General features: G+C 36.8%; 1 protein-coding gene across 10 annotated transcripts; it reads left to right on the top strand.

Annotated features, from left to right (window-relative positions):
* Window positions 1-1,243: 1,243 nt before the first annotated feature.
* ODF2L (outer dense fiber of sperm tails 2 like) lies at window positions 1,244-18,077 on the top strand. 10 transcript variants are annotated; one of them, XM_063407443.1, is made up of 15 exons: window positions 1,244-1,380; window positions 1,763-1,876; window positions 2,788-2,850; window positions 3,083-3,154; window positions 4,528-4,644; window positions 7,419-7,604; window positions 8,940-9,049; window positions 10,505-10,640; window positions 11,176-11,286; window positions 12,489-12,593; window positions 13,192-13,338; window positions 14,829-14,914; window positions 14,999-15,161; window positions 16,098-16,223; window positions 16,876-18,077. In XM_063407443.1, the coding sequence occupies exons 2-15, from the start codon at window positions 1,775-1,777 to the stop codon at window positions 17,002-17,004; spliced, it is 1,653 nt and encodes a 550-aa protein (XP_063263513.1). In that variant the 5' UTR covers window positions 1,244-1,380; window positions 1,763-1,774; the 3' UTR covers window positions 17,005-18,077. The 10 variants fall into 10 exon arrangements, with proteins under 10 accessions (XP_063263513.1, XP_063263504.1, XP_063263503.1 ...); XM_063407434.1 differs by lacking the exons at window positions 1,244-1,380; window positions 1,763-1,876 and having other exon boundaries at window positions 2,179-2,850; window positions 10,481-10,640; XM_063407433.1 differs by lacking the exons at window positions 1,244-1,380; window positions 1,763-1,876 and having other exon boundaries at window positions 2,179-2,850; window positions 10,451-10,640.
* Window positions 18,078-24,188: the final 6,111 nt, after the last annotated feature.

Raw genomic sequence — 24,188 nt, 5'->3', positions numbered from 1 at the left:
TTAACTTTTATTATCAGGCACACATGGCTAGGTAATATTCTCCAAAGTGTATATAAAGTAACTATTCTCTGAAATTCCACTGCCAGCAATAGAAGAACATACACATGTTCTTGTTTACATGTTTACAAAGGATGCCAAAGGATATGTTTGATTTTTATTTTGATTATTTCTGTCAAGCTTTTTTTTAACATAAGTTGTTGACACTGCTATTACTCAGAATATTTAAAAGTAATATTTCTATCAGTATGATTTTTTTAAAACAAAATGTGCAAATTAGGTATGAGTACATGTATGTGTCTAGGTACATATCTACATCTGCACCTGTACAAATGACCGTGTTTGTATCACACGGTCACTCAGTTTTGCACAATTTATAGTCTGAAACTGATCTTACAGTATATCTGTTGCAGTGTCTCAGATAATGTGTGAATTGCCACCTCATCTGAATGTGGCTATTTAAAAACATGTTGCTTTTCTACAGAGTTTGAGAGTGTATTGCCAAAACAGCTTCACATACGATCAGGTTACACGTAGTTAGCATTCAACCTCAGGGGAAAAGAAATTTAAATAACATGGGAAAAAAAAAAATGGAAACACACAGAAAGAAATCATCTGGAGGATCTAAAGCTCCCCAGAGGTCCCCAGGTTTCGTGTCCATCTGTGTCCCACAGTAACCTCCTGTGTGGACACGGCCTGTCATGGGCGACTAAGGAGCACAGCCCCTTCCTGGGGCACCTTTGCATCCCAACCGCGCGCCCCTCGTTCTCTCGGGGAAGGGGCGATGCCGCCTTGCCGGGCCCGCGGCGGTCTCCGGGGGCAGTGGGTGCAGGCGGGGAGCCCCGGGCAAGGCCGGCCCGGGGAGCGCACCGCGGCCTCCCCCGCCGCCAGAGGGCCCCGCACGGCAGCGGCAGCGGCGCGTTGCTCCGGTAACGGCAACGGCGACGGCTCCCGGCGGCGAGGAGCGGCGGACACAGGTGGGGACCCGCGAGAAGAGTGCTGAGGGGCACTGCCCCACAGGAGCAGCGGTGCCGAGGGACGCTGCCCCGCAGGAACATTTGTGCTGAGGGGCGCTGCCCCACAGGAACATTTGTGCCGAGGGACGCTGCCCCACAGGAACATTTGTGCCGAGGGACGCTGCCCCACAGGAGCGGTGCTGAGGGGCGCTGCCCCACAGGAACATTTGTGCCGAGGGACGCTGCCCCACAGGAGCGGTGCTGAGGGGCGCTGCCCCACAGGAACATTTGTGCCGAGGGACGCTGCCCCACAGGAGCGGTGCTGAGGGGCGCTGCCCCACAGGAACATTTGTGCCGAGGGGCGCTGCCCCGCAGGAGCAGCGGTGCTGAGGGGCGACTCCCGGATCACCCCAGGGCGTTTGTGGAGGTGAGAGCCCGAGTGTGGGCCCGGGGCAGGGGCTGGCATTGAGTGACCTGTGCCCCTGAGCCTCCACCTCTGTGCTGGGCAGAGTGGAAGTGAGAAATAACAGGTGCGAGCTTTACTTTGTCCTTCGAGTGTGCTCAATTTTCTGCTGTGGAAGGATTTGCTTTCCGTGCACCATATTTGTGAATTCAGCACTATGCAATTGCAAGTTGTGAATTCTTGTTTCAGGTGCATTAGCTGTGTAACATCTCTGCTGTGACTGGGGTTTGCTTGGTCCAGTCCAGTAGTCCACCTGTAGTGGGAACAACCTGGCATGCCAGTAATGGTTCAGTTACTGATTCATGGAACAGCAATATATGTTAACATATACTGTCTTGTTATACAGCATCAAATCAAAATGTCATCATCATCACAATCATCCTTGTCTTTACCTGTACATGACTGTACTGCTCCTTCATTGGACTTTGATCTTCAGGAAAAGTTTCTTCTTCTTCACACTGTTGAGGCAAGTTCATTCTGTTCCTGTCAGGCTTGATTTTTAAAATTGTATTTGTTTTGTTAACAAGGTTAAAAATATACTTCCTAGTTATAGATGTGAAATAGGTGATATTTCAAGAAATGGCTAAGTGAGAGTGCTGGATGTAGCAACAGTAAAATGAAACAATGGCAAAATTCTTAATCATCCTTTTCTGCTTACATTGATTGGCTATGATAAATGAAGCATGATGTTTAATCTTCCAAGGTGCTGCTTTCACTGGAAGTAATTAAGTTTGAGAACTTGGTTTTGGTTGTATATCCAGGAAAAAGCTACAGAGAGTTGCGCTGTGTTACACAAGTTGACGTTTGCCAGGAAATCTAATCCTGTCATAAAACAAGACACACATATAAAATAAAAAACCTTGGATGTTTGATTGTACTTATTCACCTTAAGGCAGTTGGAAAACAGGGAAGTCTGCATTCTGATTCTGTGAGGAAGTGATTATTTAAGGTGGGAACTTCCTGAATTTGTTACTCATTTTCTCAGTTATATGAAGGGCAATATGGATATAAAAACTGAAACTCTTAGTCTGAATAATCCTTTAGATGGAGATGCCCCTGGCACAGGCTGAGCACAGGTGAGGTGGGTCCTGGTGGGTGGAGAAGGCAACACAATCCACTTCTGAAAAAATAATGAGTAGTCAGTGGAGCATTGAGTGGAGTAAGCAGATAACTCCGTTCTTGTTGAAGGCATCAGTCATGCTGGAGTGCCAAGGCAGAGGCAGGAGAGAGGTGTTTGGAGAAGGGGTGAGGATGGTGAAAAGTTGCAGGTGCCTGAGAAGGAAGTGAGGGGAATGGGATGCTATATGTAACCATTTTAAAACCAAAATCAGTTATAAACAGAAGAAATTTTTAATGTTTCCTGTGTTGCAGTTAAACCATAAGAACATTGACACTTGGATGCAGGGGCTAAGTGAAAGGGAAATTCAGAATATTGTAAGTAAACTAAAATTTGATTCTTTTTGTTCTATGCTGAGTATCTGAAATTGGCTACCTTGTGGAGTCATACAATTTCCAGTAAGGTTGGGAAAGTGAGAGTATTTGTGATTTACCATCACAAAATGGAATCTTAGTTTTACATCTGAAATGTTCATCACTGTGCATTACTGATGGCTTACTGTGTACAGACATTAAAATAATTAATTTTTGCTGTTTTTTTCCCATGAAGAATCTCAGGAAAAAAATACTTGAAAGGGAGAAACAGATTAAAGAACTTTCATCCATGCTTCAGTGTGAAAAAGTGAGTGACCTGTTCCATTAGAATAAATATTTTCTTCCCACATGCTAGATTACTAATGAAAAAATATAAAATTTGAGTAAAACAATTATTTCAAAGACATATGAAAAAAGTAAAGGTGCTGAAGTCCTGAAAGGTGTTTCCTACAGAATTATCTTAAAACCATCAAAACTGTATTCAAACCTACTAAGGATACAGTTATCCTTAACATTAGTATCCTAAGGTGGCTTTTGACTTCTCTTTTACTGTTTGCAATATAATTCTGGGGGAAAAGTACTTACAAGGAATAATCTGGAGTGAACTGAACAGGTCCTGTTCACAGTTGGTTTCCATGGCTCTCTAGGAAAGGAAGTACAGACAGCAGAGCTAATATCATCAAAGGCTGGCAGGAGCTCATTCATTCTTTGCGCCAAAAGAAGGAGCTCGGTGCAAAAACCAACCCTGGAGGGGCAGAATTGTCCTGTATAAGAGCATACTGTAAAAGTTGGAAGTTATTTTAGTGGTGGTTTGGCAGCCTGTGTTTCAGACTGAACACCTCCAGTGCGCTTTGTGTGTGTGTGACGCAGTGCGGTTCAGCGTGGGTGAGGGACAGAGGAGGCTCTGTGAACCCTTTAAGGGGACAGCAGCGTACTTTGATATTTGTAACTCCCTGTGGGTTTTTAAGAGCCATGGTTCTTCTTGAAGAGCTCTTTTTGCTTAACCAAATGAACATAGCACTTGGCTGCTGGATAAACTCAACTAGCTGGTCATAGTAGAGGAGCCTGTGGGGGCACTTGTCATGTCCTTTATCTTGAAGTGAAGGAGCACATTTTCATGGGAACATCTTTTTGCTTGAGAATAGAAATGCTGAACAGAAAAGCCTATAAAAATTCTGAAGACCCCAATGCCAGCAGACCTCAGTGTTGATGGGGTCTATGTGGCATAACATGCTCTGACTAGAGACTACCTAATGTTGAACAATTTAGGGTGCCTAGCAGCTGAAAAAAGAAATCATTTTCTATGCTATCCCCTTGTTCCTTCTTACATTAATTTCAATAAATGGCATTTTCATCAATACTTGACAGAATCTGCCTTTCTTACTGGTGTCTATAATGAACACTTCCACTGGTACATTCTTTTATTCTCTTTCAGTCTATACTGATAATACCATGCTTTTCTACCTTATTACTTCTTAGAACGAGCCAAAGGAATCAAGTCAAAAGAAATTTCATAGAATCATCTGACCTGAGTTCTGGTGACATAAGTTTCCTCTTCCCTTATGATTTACATATCCCCCAAAATTAGAGTTTGAATTAAATATTAAATATATTTAATATATTAAATATTAAATTAAATCATACAGCATAGTCCAGTAAATTTGTGTTTATCTTTCTTAGCTCAACATACAGAAAAGAGACCACCTGTCAAGGTCAGTAAAGGAAGTACAAGCTCACCTGCAGTGTCAGATTGAAAGAAAAGAAGCAGAAAACAATGAATTAAAAGTGAAAATACAGGTCAAAATATTTTTACTTGTGTTTCAGTTTATTGGAAAAAACCCTAAAGCATTGCAGTGGCTTGTTTTGAAATAAAACTATTGGTAAAAGAAAAATCTGAAACAGTTAAAATCATAAGTATTTACGTTTTGCAAGATCTGCCTCACTACACTATTTTAATTGCAAGGGTGTTGTGTGTGTTTGTTTGTTTGTTCTTTTCTCAACTTGTGCACACTTACACAGTCCCGGTGAAGCAAAGTGAAACGTGCATAGCAGTGTTTGCTCACTCCCTTAACTGCACTGCCTGGAAGACAGTCTCCATATGGCCAAGAGATAGACAACTCCCTGTGGTGACTTTCTGTTCTAAGAGAACAGTGACAGCCACACCCTGTTTCTTATTGTCTGTGAAGAATCAATGTCTCTTAATACTGAAGGAAAGTGAAACACTTAAGACTAATGCCTAATCTTACTTTGTTTAAGGTAGGTTAAATTATTTCCATTTTCTGTTCTAAAAAGCACAAGTTAAATTTGGGTGTTTGTATCAGTTACTGGCTTTAGAAAAAGGCAAGGAGGAGGTCATGTGTGAAGGGCTGGAGCTGTATATGGCCTCAGAATACAATATATAAAACTTGTCAAGAACATAGGAATGAATGAGAAAACATTGACTAAAACCAATCTATTTCCAGTTTACAAACTTTTTTACTAGCACATTGAATCATTTGCAATTATTACCCAACCTATAGCAAGGCAATTTCAAATCATATCTGTGTCTGCATAAATGCATAAAAGTCACATATTTTCTTCTAAATAAAAATAGCTTTCTCGTTCTATCTAGTACAATTATAGGATTCCAACAACATTTTCATTAGATAAAATAACTTGATATACACCTGTATTGTCTCTCAATCTCTATTTAAGTTTTGTTCACTTTCAGAAATTGCTGGAGTCATTGGCTATCTTAAATCCTGGAGGTGGTTTTGTTAATAAGTAGACAAAAGCTTGCCAAAGCTTAGCATTGCTCCTATGAAATTAGTTGTCAATTTGAATTTACCTCAGCCACTAATGCCCAAAGTGCTCATTCTTAGTGCGATTCTGACCTCCTGTGGTTATAATAGGGGATAGCGGCTGTTTGCTCACACTGACAAGTATAGGAATCCGTACATAGACTGGGATTTTCTCTTTACTGTGTTTACTGAAGGTGTTTATCCACCACCTCAAGTCACATCTTTGTTTATTAGGTGCCCTGTAAGCATTTATATAGGAAAACTACTTTTTATATATTTTGGTGTTTTTTTCTAATTTCCTTTTTTTGAAGTAGTACTTCTGCCTTTTGGTGAATCGCAGTACCTGAGACCATCTTTCACTTGGAAAACCACATACATTTTGCTTTGATTGTGTAAAAGTTTTGGGGCCATTAGCAGGACCTGTACTGAGAGATATCCCCTCATGCATAACATGCATAATTTATAGTAACTGGCAATGAGTATCTCGAATAAGTCTGGCACATTCATATATTCAGTAGCTAACTGGTAGAACATAATGTAGTGTCAGACCTAGGCTAAAAGGAAGGGAACAAATACATTAATCATTCCTAAAATTAGGGTGTTTAACAGTGAACTGAGAAAGTTGACACTGCTGGTTTTCCTACATTGCTGGAGTTTGGTGGAAGAATAGTAAGAGAAATGAACAAGATTTACACTTGTCTTTATGACACTAATTGTCTATTGGTGGCTTGGTCATTTTTGATGAGTGAATCTGAGATTCTCCTTGAATCAGAGTCTGGTATTGCTCTTAATTAATGTCACCATGTAGTGTTTCAATGTCTGTTGTTGTTTTCCATTCATATTTATGTGGTATATAGATGAAAAATAGGGAAGTCATGAAGTTAGGGAGATCAACTTCCTGCATGGAGTGGGCTCAATCTTCATCACAGTGGTGTAAACATCTAGTTAGTCAAAAATAATAATAGCAGTAGAAAAGATAATATAATGGCAGTTGTAGAGCCCAGTTCACATCTTGGCTGTGTGGTACATGTTTCATAGTATAGTTAAAAGCATTAAAAATGCATGTCTGCTTCATTGTTTATAAAAAATACTTTCTTCTCTAAAAAATCTGTGTCATTAATAAAGTGGGGCCATTTTATGCACAGAGAAAATTCAGAGATCTTGCAAGGAAATAGTATATTGTCATCTAATCACAGACCATAGCAAAATACGTTACTAAAGAAAAGACCCCAGCATTTCCTAGCTTCCTGACTTTAAAAAACCACAAATCTAAGATATTAACTTCCATAATAAAATTTCATATGCAGTCATCCAGCTTATATCCAGACCTAGTAGTGTGTGTGTCACTAGATTCAGAGCACGTACTCTAATACATCAGTGCATAGCACTGGTAGCATCGTTAAGGTGATATTCTTTACAGAAATTGCCTGATGAAACTATTTTATTTTCCTCTTCATAAATGGGTTTGACATTCATACCTTGCCTTCTATGTGGAAATTCTGCATTCATTTCCAAGAGCACACAGACATGGTTCGATTGCTGTCTTTCCCCCTACTCCTGCTTGCTCCTGCACCGTCTCAGCCTCTTGTTTTCAACTTTGTAATGACTTTCTCTCTATAGTTTTCTTGTCTACTGTTGTAATTAGCTAGCTCCTTGTATCAAACACAAGATTTGAGATACCAAGATTATATGGAAGCAGATTATAAATGTAACAGCTCTTCCTAATTATTTTATAGCACGAAATTATGTGTAAGGTTTAGAATTTGAAGAGTTGATTTAATTATGCTGCAGACTCTAGAAAACAAAATTGCAGAGTGGAAACACAAAATTGGTGAATACAAGTGCCAGAAGTTAGCCTTAAAGGAAACAAGTGAGCAAAAGAAGATTGCTCTGAAAAAAGCATTAAGGTCCCAGAAACAAAGAGCTCAACGCTTAGAAGAAGCTGTGAAAGATGTAACCCCTAAAATAAGAGAACATGTGAGTGACTATGCTGTGAGCAATATTGTGTTGTGTTGTTTGAAACTGAACAACTGAAAGACTTTCACCTGTGAAAAATAGAAAAATTTGTTTGATTATGCTGTGCTTGTATGTCTTCTTTTGTTGCTCATTTGTTAAGGAAAAGGTTGCTGTTAGGTGTCGTGAAAGCTGTTACTATTAACTGCCTTTGTTTTCTTAAAATTTAGTGATTGTCTTAAGTCATGAAGTTATCTATCTTAAGCTGTAGGAAGTAAGAGGAGTGTCATCAGCTTTTGGTTAAACCGCTCCTGATCTTCCTGTTAGTCCTCTATGAATAAGCACCCAGAAATTACTATGACTGTGACTAACTCAGAAATACAGTGTACTAACTGAGAATCCATGACAGAGGTTTGAAGTGTTCGTTTTCTTTATTTATTAATATGTGATGTCTCATGTGGTTACTTAGCTTTCAGTTTTGAAGCTGCTTGCTCTGAATCTTTTCAAAATCCAAGATAAAACTTCTTCCTTAATCCAAGTTGCTCCTTGGAATCTTGCTTTGCCTATCAATAGTTTGTGATTGTGCAAAAAGGCCAGATGCATCAGAATTGTGCTTATTGCCCTATTTGGATTTCCTAATAAGAATATGTTTTTATACTCACAGATGTGTAGTAATCATTTTGGATATGTCAGTATTAAAGATATATTTTTGCACTTTGTGTACCAGGAGATAGTTATTAAAGGTTTTTGTATTCTTGGAGCTTTGTGAGAAGACAGTAGTGGATCTTTAACTAAAATTAGCAGTACAGAGGAACAGAATTTCCTCCTGAGCTTCTGATGTTTTGTAGTCACTCTTGTTTTCTTCCTCACTGAAGAACTGGTGTACTTTCAAGATAGCATGTATTGGTTAATTATCTATATTAATTTAAGGGATTTTACCTAATGTTTCATTTCTTACCTAGCTAATATCTTTCATTCTTAAAATATTTTGGCATAATTTTATTAATTGATGTAATTTATATGTAGTTGAGATGTATGGAAGACAATATTTTTCGTAAGAAAAGATTGTCATCTTAAATTTTGAAATGTTGATTCTACAGTTGATATACAGTACTAGTGTTTAATTATGTCTCTGCCTTGAAAGAAAGTCTATACTTAGACTTTGATTTTTTAAAAATGTAGGTAATTTTGTTGATTTTTTTGAGAGGAGAGAAAATTTATATTGATTTGTACAAGAGAGATCCAATAAAACCATCTTATATTAAATAGCTCTTGTGTTTAGAAAAAATTGTAGAATTAAACAGCCTTCTTCAGTGGCTTTTTTTTTTTTACATAATTTATAATTTCTGCATTCTCTAGGAAGTCAAACTGTGTGAAATACTGTCAGCCTCTGATGTCTGGAAAAAACAGCATGGTAGAATAGCTGAAGAAAAGAAAATGTTAGAAGTTCAAATAGAAGATCTTGAGAAGTAAGTTGGACTGCTGGTCTTTTTGGTTCATTTCTGCAGTCACAGTGTTGATATTCAGTAGTGCAATACTCTGTTGACAATATAAATGAATGTATTAGTATTTTAAAATTCGGAGCAGAATTTGAAAGTTGGAAATGAGAACAAATTTAAGAAAATTTTAGTCTCCTCTCTGTTTCATTTCACTTCTTTTAAAGCTTTATTCACCTTTACCTGTAAAAACCATATTTTTTTTCCTGCATACTTCTGATCAGCCTGAACTTGCTGGCAGCTCCTATGTAGCCACCACATAACCACATTTAATAACTGATTCAACAGTTTGAGTGGTAACCCTTGTGTTTACAGAATAGAAAGAGATTCTTTGTCTTCTAGGTCCTACTTCAGACTAGTGATGGTGAAATTATTTCAGTTCCACTAATGTCTCACCTCAGGAGAGGGTAGAGAAGGGATCCTCTCAGATGCCATTCAAACAGTTCACACATGTAAGGAAAAGCAGAACAAAATTATCCAACTACACAGTCAAATCTTAATGTACATGAAGGATATGCTATTTTTTTGGCAATGACAAATATCCTTTTACCATTTCTCTTGGTAGGAATATGGACTATAATTTTAAAAGCAAAAAAACTGTTAGATGCCTTTGTTCTAGGTCTGAGACAATGTTTATTTCACAAAGAACTTGATTCAGGCTCAAGTATTGAACAGCTCACATTGAACTGGCTTGAATATTTTGGGTTTTTTCCCAGAAAATTTGGCATTTGTGAAAATACTTGCGGCAGATTTTGAAGTTTAACCAGAGTTCAGGTAGACAGTGTCAGTTCAGACATCTGTCAAGCCCACTGCTGGTCCAGTGTATATTAGAAGACATCTAAGAAGAACAAATACTAATTCTGTTTCCAGCTGGTTTTTGCTGTTTTCATTTGAGCTGAAAATACAAGTCTTTGCTTGAAATGTGCCATTCTAACAAGACTGGTACTACTAAGCAGCAAAACAAACTTTGTGAACTTTATTAACCAAAAAAAGGCAAAAGAATGAGGCACAGCATAATTTGCTGCTTTTAATAATGGAAAGTAACATTTCTAAAGTAGCTAAGGAGTGTTCTTAATAGGACATTATGTGCTATAAATTCAATATGATTAAATTTTGTACAGTGTGCATGTGTATAGTTCTCTTGGAAGTATGATTTGGTGTTCTGTAATTGAGCTAAGACCCCTTCCTTGGAGTAGAAACTCTGTTCTTTCAGAGAGTTTATTTCAGAATATAAGTAGATAATCCTTTCTTTGGATCTGTAAATGAATTCCCCCTTTATAGAAATATATATATGTACATATATATATATACATATATATATACACACACACACAATGAAGGAGAATGTGTTAAGGTTCAATTTAATTTTCATAGTGAGAGTTTTGGAAGCATTGTGTATTATAGAGAACTTGTTGCCTGTCTAACAAGTCAGATCAGAGGCCTGATGGAAGATGTGGAAAGAAGGGAGGAACAGAGGAGAAACTCAGAAGAGGAAATTCTTGGAAAGCTAAATTCTTTTAACTCTGAAAATGAAAAGATTTACCTTGAAAACAAAAAATTAAAGGTGAGACTGTTGAATGGCTCTACATTTCTCATACATTAATGAAGTAACCATGTTAATTCTTTTTGGACCTTCTATCTAGAGACCCCAGATCTGCAGAATAGAGTTTGCCATCCATTTATAATAGTAAGGAAAAATGAGATACTGAAAATTTTGCAGTGGAAATTTATGGCAAAACTAGGATCAGGGGATTGCCTAATGATATATCTGCTTAATCTGGATGATATTTATTTTACTGTCAATAACTGCACAATTGCTTAAGTAGAAATTGTTGTTTTATGTTTGTTAACCTTTCTTTCAAATTAAAGAACTGACTTTACCTCAATTATTAATTTCAATTTTGAAAGGGTTTACAGGTTTTGTACTCTATTTATTGTCCAATATAAATGTTCTCATGAGCTGACAAATGAACTATAGACTATCATTTTTTTTTGACAGGAAAAATACTTAACGTCACTCTTCTGGTGCCAGCAAGCCACTTGCTGGTAATATCATATTGTAGAATGTGTAATTTTTATATTTTCTGGTTTTGGTCAAGGCTTCCCTTGCTACACTGGAGAAAAGTACAGAGTCTGTTGAATATGAGTTGCTACATCTGCAAGAAAAAGTAAAGCTGCAGGAAAACCTTGTAGAACAGCATAAAAATGAGGTGACTTACCATGTTTGAAATCTTCAAATACGTTGTTTCTAAACCTGTAAGCTGTTTTGAGGGAATGATAAAGGTTTTGTTTGTAATAAACCCATTTTCTTGTCATGGGGATTTTAATATTTTCATAATACTGAGCATGAAAGAGGGAAGTGCTTTTAAAGACCATATCAAAGAATAATCTCCAACTGTTACAAGTACATTGTCTGTACTTAACTGTGTGAAGCTCACTTGAAGCTCATTGAAGCCAACAACTGCAAACTGGCATTGACAAGATTTGCTTCGTAAAAAGCAGGTTAGTGACCCAGTACACTAGATATTTCAAAAGTCTAAGTCTGATGTCTTCAGTGGATATATCAATGATATTTTACCCCTACTTGGCCATACTTTATCTTCATGATCCTAAGAGCGTATCAGTATTCAAGTAAGTTCAAGAAATTCAAGTTCATTCAAGAAATATGTATTAGGGTTAGGGTTATGAGTATAGGGTTATACGAGTTCTTTTTTTCAGTAGGTAAATCCACATAGAAATACAGTGAAACAAATAAACCAAACTTTAAATGGGATTTTTATCAATCCATTTTTTGTATTTGACTTTATTCATACAGAAATTTTAGAACATTGATTCAAATCTATATCTATTTTTGCTATAGTATAGTCACAGCTTCACTGACATTCTTCACTTCTCTTTTTAATCAGTGACAAGAGAAAAGAAAGACATGATAGAAAATCTAGAGTAGAGCCAGAGAGCCTTGTCTTTGGAGTGCATCATCACAACTGAAGTTGCTGCCAGCTTTAAGATGTTAGATGTAGTTCCAGGCAACAGCCAGCCTTGAGCAGTGAGTGGAGTGAAACTGGAGTGAAAGTGGAGTGAAAACAGCTCAGGGCTGTAGTGACTCCAGATGGGAGTGTCAGTGAAAGTTGTTATGTGGGGAGAGAGGTGTGAGTCATGCTGGCTGCTTCTGCAGCACATTCTCCATTGTTGATAACACACTGCTGATATGACAGTGCTCTTTACCTGGTAACCCTTTGATACTTGCTGTGATAAGTAGGATAATGAAAAGAAATAACTTCAAATAATGGCAAACTTTGAGATACTATTTAGAAGTCAAAGGTTTTCCTTTATGCTTCATACTAATGATTCTATTTTTTCTGTATTTAAATGAAGGACCTTGCAAATGTATGTGAAAAATGTGTTGTCCTAGGTACAAAAAAGACAAATTGCAGTAGAAGAATTGAAATCCAGATATGAAACAGTCTTAAATGAAAACAAAAAAATAACAGAAACCAAATGCTTAGAAGCAGATAAGGTGAGTTTTGCAGTAATAAAGAATGTTTTCAAACAATTCTGTAGGATACAGATCTTTTCTACGTTTTTGTGATCTTATTAGAAGTCACAGAGTAATGTCTCTTGGCTTTAAATTTCTGAGAGTTTTCCTGACTGCTATCTAAAGTTGGAGTTTTTGCAAACAATTGAGCAATGATTCCTAGTGCAATGACTAAGTAGTTTGCCTACTATTTTAGAATTCCAGAATTCTTTTATCACTTTCAAAAATGTGATTTCATTGTTGATGATTTTGAAACTATCCTTTGGACAGAACAGTTGTGAAAGTTGTATATGGAAGCAAATCTACTGTAAGTGCTCTTTTTTAGTGAACAATTAAAGTTGAGACTCCATGCAGAGATGAGTTATAAATTTTTCAGCAGATGGAGCTGAACACTGGAACACAGCACACATTCTTAAGCGTCAGAAAATAACTTGTATCCTTGTCATTATTTTATAAAATAGGTGATATGTAACTTGTATAGAATTTTAGCTTAATTACGTACATGAAAATCCATTAACTATTACAACAATTAATTTATGGTTTTACACTTACATTTTTCTCCTGTGATGCTACTGTGCAGGTGAGGGACAAAACAGAGGCTGAGTTAAAGGAGTTGGAACATGTTTGTGACTTGCTGAAAGCATCTGAGGAAAACCAGCAAAAGCTTCTGTCCTGGGAAATGATCCGTGCACACAAATGCAAAACCCTTAGGGAGCTGGAGCTTCAGGTGGTTAGAACATGCTGATTTCTAATGATGAATGAGAAAATTATGTGGAAAAAAGTCTCTGGGACATTTTTTACTATTGGCGTGTGTGATAGTAGTGAGGTTATCTTTGTTATTTTCTTCATAAATCAAAAACTTCTGTGGAAATAGCACAGTGCAAATAAAACTGTTGCCAGCTGTATTTATGTGAATTCATTATGTGGCAAGAATTTTTACTTTTAGAGTGAGTATATTCTTGATCTTTTTCAATACTTATGTCCTGAGTTGTGTTGCAGAATTCTTCCCTGGAAATAAATGCAAGTCTAGATATTGTTTCTAGCTAGTATACTAATTTAATTCTACATTACTTTTGTTTTAGTAGCTAATTTATAAACCATAAAATATTTATTCAGATAAATTATACTCTTGATGATGTATAACATTCTAATTATTGCAATGTTTTCATTGATTAAGTATTTTTAAAAAATGCATTTTTTAGCTGTATTTAACACTAATGCTTGCATTTTCTCTAAATCCTGGAAATTAATTTTCCTCGACTCTTTTGTTATTCTGTCATCAGTTTCAACAGCAGGGTAATTTGGGGGGTTGGGGGTTTTTTTGTCTTTTTTTAAATGTGCTTTTGAGTTAGAAGAGCACAAGTGACAAAGGTTTTCAAGTTAGGATGATGGGAAAGGGGCTTAATCATCCTGCTGTGTCAGTGGGAAAACTACAGCTGAAGCACAGGGAGTCTCTGTGGTCCTATAGACTTCATATAAAACATTGCTCTTGGGTTCTGTTTCTTCAAGGAATGTTCATAAACTCTTAAATCTTAAAGTACTTAAGCAATCATTAATTTCGAGGTGCAGAATTTATACATCATATAAAATGATATATGTAATTTTAATCTAACTATGTGTTTTCCTGAAAAAGAACCTCCTAAGTATAGAAAAAATAATTGGGAATATAATCACTTGTCTGGTGGAACAGTAGTTAAATTTCAGCATTAATTCTTGGTGATCGATGTCCTTTCCCCTTGGCTCCATGATCAGAATTTATGAAAAGGAATTTCTGAAATTCTTTGCCGGTGCTGCACTGCTCTTCTGTGATAACCCAAAGTGTACGCAGTGTTATTTTTATGCCTCTTGTGGCTGTAGTGTGAAGGAGCCTTTTTTGCTGGTCAGGTAGACCTGGCCAACTCCTAATGCTCAAGGCTGCATGAGCAGCACATGGAGTTTTTTGGGCCTTTGTTGCATAGCAGGTTTTCAGCCTTAAAGTGTTCACACCAAATTTTAGTCTCCAAGTTTGTCTGTGTTTTATGAATGTAAGATAATTATACAAGGGACAATAACATAACATTTACTTGAATGTAACATAACGTTTGTCTGAATTAGCATAGCATGTATCTGAAATTTCAATCATATTCTTTGATGGACTTTAATAGACAGGCTTACTTTAGTCCAGTAAGATCCTGTATACAGGTCACTTCAACTAGAAAGAAATTATCATTTCCACAGGATAACCATAGTGTAACTTCTATGGGCAATCTTGGCTTAGAAGAAGAGATCTGTAACATTCAGAAGATATACAAAGATCTTCAAAGGTAACTTGAAAAATCTGATTGAACTTACTTCCTACATTTTTCTGCTATAGGGAATTATAATACATTAATCTCTTTTGTGTAAAGGCAATTAGGAGAGGTGGAATATCAGAATGAAGAACTTGCTTATCAGCTCAGAAAAGAAGATGAGAATCTTCAGAGCAGTAAATTGCAGCTTGAAGAGAAAATTGCAGAATATAATGCATTAACCAGACAACTTGAATCTGCTTTGGAAGAAGGGAGAAAAATGGTATTGGTGATTTAATTAATCTCTCAATCTTGTTTTTTACTTTCTATTTAAAAATAGCATTAAAAATGAGCATGAGAAAAAATCATGGCACAAGACTATTTTGCATGTAGGGAGAAATACAAAAAAGTTATTGTGAATTTCTTTATGTTTTAAATATAGATGGAACAATTCAATTTCTTTGTCAAGTTTGGAAACTATGAAAATAAATAACAAGTTTATTGACTATGAAACAATTGACTAATATTTCATTAGCTTTTTTTTAAATTGACAAATCAAAATGCTTTAACCACATTCTATTAAACCCCACACATATGGCAAAAAGTTTCTGTACAAAAGATTATTCTTACATTTATTTTCTTTGTTATAGAAGCCCACGAGAACACTGGTGTTGAAATACTTCTCTTTTTATAGGAAGAGTTTGCATTTTTTCTACATTAAGCCAAATTTTGTCATTTGTAGAAATTATGTGAACAGTAAATAAAATTCAAAAGGAAATGTAGGATTTTAAATTGTAGTGAATTATATTAGTTTAATCAGAAAAAATGCATGAAGTTGTCATTTCAGATTAGTAATATAGAAATAACCATCTGATTTTTTTTCAATACTGTCTGAGGCTATTTCTTTGGTTTAGAAAAAACTAAAATTTTGCCTTAACTTGGAAATAAGCTAAGAAATGTTCCACTCCCACTAGTATTACATTTTTTTCTAGATTGAAAGAGCTTTCAAATTTAGCCAGAATATTTCTCAGGTTTGTTTAATTCCTGGGCATGGGAAATAAGTTAATTATTGGATGAAAAACTAGGAAATAAAGCTATTAATGTTAAGAGATAAGAAAATAATTTGATTTGGGCTTTAAGAGTAAATATATATGTCATATATCTGTCTCATTTATAAATTTATTTTATATATAACCTTTCTCTTTCATTACTTTTATAGGTAGCTGAAGAACAGGAAAAAATGTCATTTAAGGAACAAGCCTTTCAGACAAAGCTGCTGCTTCTTGAAGCTGAAGTGAGAAAGAGGCAAGAAGAAAAAAAACAACTCCTCTGCTTATTTCACCAGGTAAGTAAATAAAGCTGTTTGTGATTTAAGAAATCACCCACCATGTCACCATTTACAAAAACAAGTTCCTTTTAGTGATAACATACTACTAATGCAGTTGATACACACTTTTCAGAACAGTAAATTAATTCAGCTTGACAATATACTGTGTACATTGACATTTCCCATCAACCTAGCACATGTCCAGTCTAACTAAATCACTTGAATAATATTGAGTTTACAACCCTTACTCAGTCCAGTTTTCCCACCAAGGCAAAAATTTAAAAATATGCATAAAGTTGTAATTTCCCTCAGATTAATTGTCCAGTAAGCATATCTTGATTTGATTAGATGCATAACAATTCCATAATTATGTACTGATATCTTCCTTTTTCCTAGAGTTAATGACAGTAATCTGAATTTACAATTATTATAAATTTTTATGAGCCTTTTTTTGATTTTTAGTCTATGTGAACATGTTCAGTTTGGTCGTGACTGAACATAAATGAATCTTCAATCTTTTGAGGCTTTTTTTAGCACTTTTGCTTCTGTGAAGCCTCTGAAAACTTTTACAGGTGAATAAAGCTGTAAAAATTAGATACTTGTTGCCTTAGAGGATTTTGATTGATTGATATTTTATTTCTATGTTTCTATGCTTTTTTTTTTTCATCAGAATGAAAAGCACCATGAAGTACACTTGAAGGAGCTGGAGAACACCTTACAGAAGTCAGAGAACGAGAACCAGAGCATCCAGAATTATGTGCAGTTTTTGAAAGATGCATATGTAACAATATTTGGCTGAATTCTTTAATCTAGTTTATAGTGAAGAAACCCATGAAGATTGGACTCCCAGTCTTGTGGGAGGTGAAGCCATTGAGTCCTTACACTATTTTGCCAGTTTGAGTTCTATAATGTTAATGTTAATCCTTCCCTAGGAAAACATCTGCTGTGGGCAAGAGGAGCAGGTCAGCCATTGCTGTGTATCCGAGTGCCTGGTGACACCGGAGCTGATATTCCTGACAGAACCATTGTGTCACCCATGGCACAGCAGTGCACAGGCCGAGTGCACAACAGCAGCAGCAGGTGCGTGGGTGGGGTATGCACACAAAATTGGGCTGTAGAATCTTACCTGAGTCCTTTTAGTCCATGGTGAGTGCAGATGATCACAGATTATCTTTCAATTCAATGAGATCTAACCTATTAAGACAGGCAAAAATTGAGATCGTTAGATCCCTTCCTTTTTTCCCCCTGTAGTTAGCACCAGTTTAGCCCACACTGCTGCTCTACGTGGGAGTTGCCACCACAAGGCTGTCTCACCTAGCCATTTTCCTCTACATCTCATTATGCTCAGGAATATACTATAGTAATAATTTATAAACAGAAGTTGGAAAATCTTTCCGATACAGGTATAGTTTGAGCTCTGGATGTGCTGACCTACTCTGGTGACACAGCTCCAGTAAGATATTTAAATATTTATCTGAGTTCAAAGGTTGTTGTTCACCAAGATTGACTTGTGCCTCAGGTAAAACACATGCAAATATTCAGCTGATACAGGACTAATACAAAAAATAATTCTGGATTTAGTTTCAGTTGTAAATTCTAATTAGTTTTGTAGATATATGCTGTGATATGTTTTTCAAAAATAGTACCTTCAAATAAATATTTGTGATTTACAATATGTACTTAAATAATATATATTTTTGACTAAAACCATAAGTTTGTTCATGCATAGACAATACCAATTCCGTTTCATTGTTAGTTATTAGTAATGTGTTCAATATGGACCTTTTTGTTTTTGCAAATGCTAATCTATCTTATACTGATGTGTGGTAATGATATACTTCTGTGCACTTTTTAAAAATAAAATTGTCATTTATTCTATATGATATGTTAGTAGCAAATATTTCTTTTAAATTTGGGGGCTTTACATTACACACACGTTTGGGTTCATTTAGTTCTCAACATCATTAAGCTGTATGATTAGAATCACACAATCTTAATTGTGATTGCTATGGATCTGCTTTCAAATCAGTTTGTGCGGTCACTGCTGCTGGGTGAAGAGCCGGTCTGCCAGCAGGATATGCGCGATTTAAAAGGGTGCTTCAGTTCTTTGGTCTGCACACACAGGAGGCAGCAGGAGTTACCGAGCTGTGGGGTGAGGACGAGTGTGCTCAAACCCCCATGGGCAATGTGCTACTGCTGGCCCGGCAGGCTTCAGCTGCGCTGGAGGAGTCGGGCCCCGGGACACAAACCCCACAGGTTTCTAGTAGCTCTCAAGAGCATATTTGAAAATGTGCTTCAGAGGTGACACCACATTTAAATGTGTAGGGTGCCCCTTTGTCAGTGTGGGATACACTGCTGCACACATTCCATAGTGGGACAGGATTTCAGAGTTATAGTAAATGAAGTGATTTGAGGCTGTGACAGATTCACTTTCGAGCCATTACATTTCCATATTCAATTATAATTTCATGCTTTAATTAGGTTAAATTGCAAACACATAGAGTCCTCAAACTGGTGGATCTTAAAGAGCTGACCTGGATTCCCTACTCTCTACTGCAGTCTTACATGCTTGTTTTTTTAAAGTGTGGGAACACAGAATTTAAACCAAAGAGCATAAGTCCTGGGGCTATTTAGGACCCTACCCCTTTAATTCTGCCTGCCACCAGTTTATTAGTGGCTTAAGTTTGATAAAAGATCTTTTTCTGTTTCCTGTCTATGTCACAAAATCTGCCATAAATTCTCCTTTAAGATTAAGTCTTTCCAATAGGAGCAGAGATACTCAGTTATTTTGTACCAGACACTTGCCTGTCTAAGTGAGATTTTTATAGAAGATACACAGCAATCACTGAGCTCCTTAGGGACGAGTCCTCAGTGGAATGCAATAGGTTACTAGCCCAACAATTCTTTTGAGAAGTTCTTTTGTCTCTTTAATAGTGAATGAAATCAGCATTTGTGTATCTGGGAAAGTTTAGGGAGGGACTGCAGCTCAAAATGTCTTCTGCTAGAAATATATCCTGTATTCTGACTCAGAAAATAGCCAGATTAGAGGTTTTGTGACAAAATCACTTTGTTGGTGATCTTCCTAGAGGAGGAGTGATGTGGTTTCCTCCACTGACGAGCTGTTTAGCAGTGTAACATCTGTGTGCAGCCCTTTCTGCTCTGGGGGGCCTAGAGCTGGCCAGCACAAACAGGGATCAAAGCAGGGCCCCATAGGAAAGGGTTGTGCAGCATGTGAAGTAGACACAATGATTTCACTCAGATTTTTTTGTTGTTGTTTTTCAGTGCAAGTTTCCTGTGGATCACTTTAAGGCTGACATAGCTCAAAGATGTATCTTAAGGCCAGAAAATCAAGAGAACTGTGTTGATGTCCACCAACGGGTGGACAAGCAGTCAAAACCATGAAATTATTACAGTCACGCAGGTCATGCATTAGGGTTCAGAATATCTTCCTGTCTCCTTCTGGCTGAACAGCGATCATACAGCAGCTGTCACTCAGTGGTAAAACTTCCAAAAGTTGAAGGTGGCATGTTTTATACTTTCATCCATATGTATCTGCACACTTCACTCAGGATTTCTGATATAATGCTGTTGGCTATCAACATTTGAATAAGGCTGTTACGGTCCAAAGGCAAATCATCCTAGTGATGAGTAAATCATCCCCCCTCAGAGAAATCTAGTGCCTTTAGAAAGCTGGATTTATTTGGAACATTAATATAGTTTCCAGGAAGTAACTGAATTTTTTCTTTAAGTGTTTGACAGACCAGATCAAATACCTGATTAACATACTGTAATGCTTTCTTGGCACATTAATCTATTTAATTTGAAAGCAAAAGGGAGAAAGATCCTTTTATGTGTAGAGACTGCTGCAATCCTGCCTCCCTCTTGCAGCAGAACAAACATAACATTTTGTTGGCTGTAAAACTGTGCCTTCCAATTTATCGACAACATAAATATTTCATGTGCCACTCTGCCTTTCGCTTGAGCTACTAAAAATTGAAACCAGGTCTTACTGGTTAAGTTTTGCATGCTTTTCATCCAGTTCAATCTTTCAAACAGATCTTTGATAACATCTAATTTCTGGAGCAGTTGTTAAACATCCAACAACCATCTCCCAATCTCCCATCAACGTTTCAGGCATGTGGAGCCCTTGTTCATTATCATGGTGACCACATTCCTATTCTTAGCAAAGCTTCTCCTTTGCAGAGCAGCAGCCTTCTCTGCTGTGGCAACAGTCCACTTACTAATTTACAACTCCACCCACTAAATGCCACTGTGAATTATAAACTACTGAAGTAAACCATGTATTTTTAACAGCCTCAATTTTACCATCATGGCTGTTTATAAAAGTCAAAGACATTTTTGAAGTGCAAAAATGCTAAGTTGGCATTTCAGGTTGTTCTCAGGACATTTGCTGTTCCTCCACAGTAAGGTTTCCTCTTCTTCTCTCCCCTTGAGAAAATCAGTATATTAATATGCTGCAAAACACAAACTGGTTTGTATCAACATTTCACTCTCTTTCTAGAGTAAAAAATCTGGAAAAATCTGAAGAAAGAGCCAAACTTAGGATCTTTCAAGTATTTGTGCAAATTCTTTCAAGAGTGGAAAAAATATCCAGTTTCTTTCCATTTCAAATAAATTTTCTTCTTTTATGAAGTCTTATTTTATTAAGATTGTGGTTCAGGAGAAATTTTTCATGGATATTTATGAACAGACAAAAATGGAGTTCAAGTTCTGTGAGTGTTCAAATATTGTTCTGGCATTTACTGTTGTCATTCCAATCCTTAGTAACTCAATGCAGTTACAGTCAAGGACTGACATATTATGAAGCATGTGTGATGCAGGAATAGACATTTATATATTTCTTTGCATACTTGTATTTCATGGGAGATTTTCCCAGACAAGATTTTTCCCATTCAAATGTTGCAGCCCTGCAGATTTCTCTTTCAGTGTGCACGGATAATAATGGAGGGGAAATCTTGTCTTCTAGTGACATGTTTCTAATAGACCCATCATTCCAAGATCTAAACCAAAAAGAAGCTCAACAGAAGGAAATAAATCCCAGTAACAGAAACTAAAACTCCATGCTCCTGTGCAAAGCATGATATTCTTTGAATCCTCCTAGGTACTGTTTGTTGATAGCATTCTTGGCATGGTTCCACTCATGAACTTAGTATGTTTAAGCACTAATCCCATCTGCTAGGGATACTGGGAACAGTGCTACCAACTGCAGTTCCTAATTTTCAGAAAGTACTGCTTGCCAGGTTTTATCTCTTCTGGCTTCAGTTAACCCAAGTTACTGTCTGGGAAAACTGCAAATTTTGTAAAATAAGCCTCCTTTCTTTCCAGCAAGCTAATAATTTCTCAGTTCTTAGCATTACAGCTGGCTTCAAATGGTGAATATAAAATCTTTAATTTCTCTTTGTCTTGTCACTGTATTTAATGAACTACAATTTTCTGTTAAAATAGGAACCTTTTGGCATAATCACATAACTAATTACGCTCCACAGTTTCTAGAGAACACATTGGTGATGTGATTATGCTTTCTTTGAGCAACATGGAAAATCTTGAAGTGGCTTCTCTCCTTCTAAGTTTTTCCAGGCAGAAAAAAAAAAAGAATTTTAAACAATTTTCTAAAACCTATTTTGGAAGGCAGGTTAGAGTTACATCAGAGTCACCTTTGCACACATTAGAGTCTAATGCCTGAATATTCTAGCCCAAGTGAAGATGTAACGTAGCCCCAAGACTTTTTGCTCAATTCCATTTTGTCTTTGCTTTACATCTTGCTATTTGCATCAGTTGTGCAAAATTTCAGAAATTCTGGCTGATGTACTTCACAGACACTGTAGGACTCCACAGTGAAGAGTTTGTTTCAAATAATCATTTAATTTTTCTCAAAAATGGTACATTTCAGTGACAGCTATAATTTGGCCAATCAAGTATCAGAAACAAGGCAGTCATGCCAAAAATTTCTCAGAGTGAATTCATTCATTATTTTCTGGTGGTAATTTTCCTTTTTGCCTAAACACAAGTAGCCCAGATATTACATATAGACTACAGCAGCAACTGCCCCTGCACAATGTATTCTTTACCAATCTCCTAATTTATTCAGGATCATCCTAAATCCTTTCAGGGTTTTCCTTTTTTTTTTTCCAAAACCTTATGTTTTAAAATCTTATTAGTCTCACAGTATCATTTTCTTAAATATGGGAAAAGTGTACTTTAGTGTAACTATTTCCTCCTGGATAAATATTGGTTTATAGTAGTGAACCTCATACTTCATTGTGCATGTCAGACTTCACTTTCACAAAATATGAAGAGATGCATCTAAGAACTGTACACTAACCATGGATGAATTATTTAGAGTTATGTCCAAGGTTGCCAGGTTTGATTTCAGATTTTAATGATTTGATGTCCACTTTGATCTAGAATGATACAAATTGAGTACTTCCAACAGGAGATCAAAATGAAGACTCATATACCCCTGCAAAGTTGTGTGAAAGAACATGTGGATTACAGAAGTCCTTCTGAGGTGAGTGTCCAACCACTATGCTTTGAATGGATGGCTAGATGTGGATAGTTTTAGGGGCAATGTTTGACTGTGCTGTCAAGTTGCTTCAAGAATAAGATTATTTCTTTTATTATAGATGAGGCTTCTGGTGGGGCATGTGAGATGTGATCAGACTTCCTGCATTATCTTACCATTTTATGTATTTGATTAGCCAGGCAGAAGCTTAAGTTCTTGAATCTAAAAATCTGGAATTAATTATCCTTGCTTAACATTTATCACACTGGAACAGATTAATCATCCTTTGAACTAGATTGTTTCCATACCAGTACATTACTCAAGATTAACTTGGCCTTATCAAAATTTAATTAAATTAAAAATCATAGGCCAATAATAGAGGTTTCTGGGTCACTACCCGTCTCAGGCATTTCCTTCAAAGCAACCAACAGTAAACTGCTGTGTTTATTCTGCCTCTGCAATGGCTTTTGATGGGGTTGCTCATGGAAGGTGCTCCAGCCACTGTGACTGGAGAGTGTTTCCAGTGCTTAGAGCTGGAAGTACCCACGGTGATGATTCCCAGCCCCACACTTGTATGAGAGGTGTGCTGCATCAGAAATGTGTGGGCATGTAATGAATCCCAGGCATGGACAGAAACTTTAAAAAAAAGGGGGTTATGAGCAAAGTGAGAGTGTGGATGTCTGTGGTTGCAGCTATTGTGCCCTCATGTCAAAATACACTCCATTTGTCTGGCATGACCACTATTCCTGGCTAAATGAAATAATACTCTCATACAGAAATATCCTAGAATGTTTGGTTTCATTCCTCAACTTGCCTTCCCTTCCTTCTTTAAAAAAAAAATGGTTTTGCACTGTTTTATGAGAAAAGAAACTTAATGGGAACTTCAGTATCTTTACTTGGAAGAATTTCTTCCACACATCCTCAGACATTATTTAGTTAAGCAGAAACAAATCCAAAAATAAGTTTTGATTCACACAATGTGTCATATTAAATGAGGCAACTCCTACTCATATGTTCAGTCTCTATCTAAAAGAGTTTTTGATATTATAATAGTTATTTTTAGAGTCAGTGGACACGGGTTTATTAAAACTCTGTAGGGGTTTTGCCAGTGACATCAATATGACCAGGACTTTATCAGATATTTTTCTATTCGTTGCACACGAAATAAAAAACTGTTTTCTGAAGCTGAGACTTAGTTTTATTCAGAACTGTAGACAACTGTGGATCTATTCAACCCAAACATATACAGAGGTGTCACACCTTTTTACTTAGTGACCATGTTCAGGGATCCTCAGCTTGCCTGCTTCCAAATGTCTGTATTAAGTGCTCACAGAGCCCATGGGGCAAAAATACCCATGTATTAAGCCACTTAAATCTGTCCAGCATGAGAAATTTTACCCTGCATAATTCAACATCTGAATTTGGCAATTTCAGTGACATACTGCACCACAAATTGTGTT

The sequence above is a fragment of the Prinia subflava genome, chromosome 10 (assembly GCF_021018805.1).
Source record: "Prinia subflava isolate CZ2003 ecotype Zambia chromosome 10, Cam_Psub_1.2, whole genome shotgun sequence".
Classification (NCBI taxonomy): Eukaryota; Metazoa; Chordata; class Aves; order Passeriformes; family Cisticolidae; genus Prinia; species Prinia subflava.
This window is presented reverse-complemented; position numbering and strand designations above follow the sequence as displayed.

Coding starts and splice junctions, on each gene's coding strand:
- ODF2L (XM_063407443.1), top strand. CDS start 1,775: ATGTCATCATCATCACAATCATCCTTGTCTTTACCTGTACATGACTGT. Junction 2,851..3,082: donor AAAGGGAAATTCAGAATATT/GTAAGTAAACTA, acceptor TTTCCCATGAAG/AATCTCAGGAAAAAAATACT. Junction 3,155..4,527: donor CCATGCTTCAGTGTGAAAAA/GTGAGTGACCTG, acceptor TATCTTTCTTAG/CTCAACATACAGAAAAGAGA.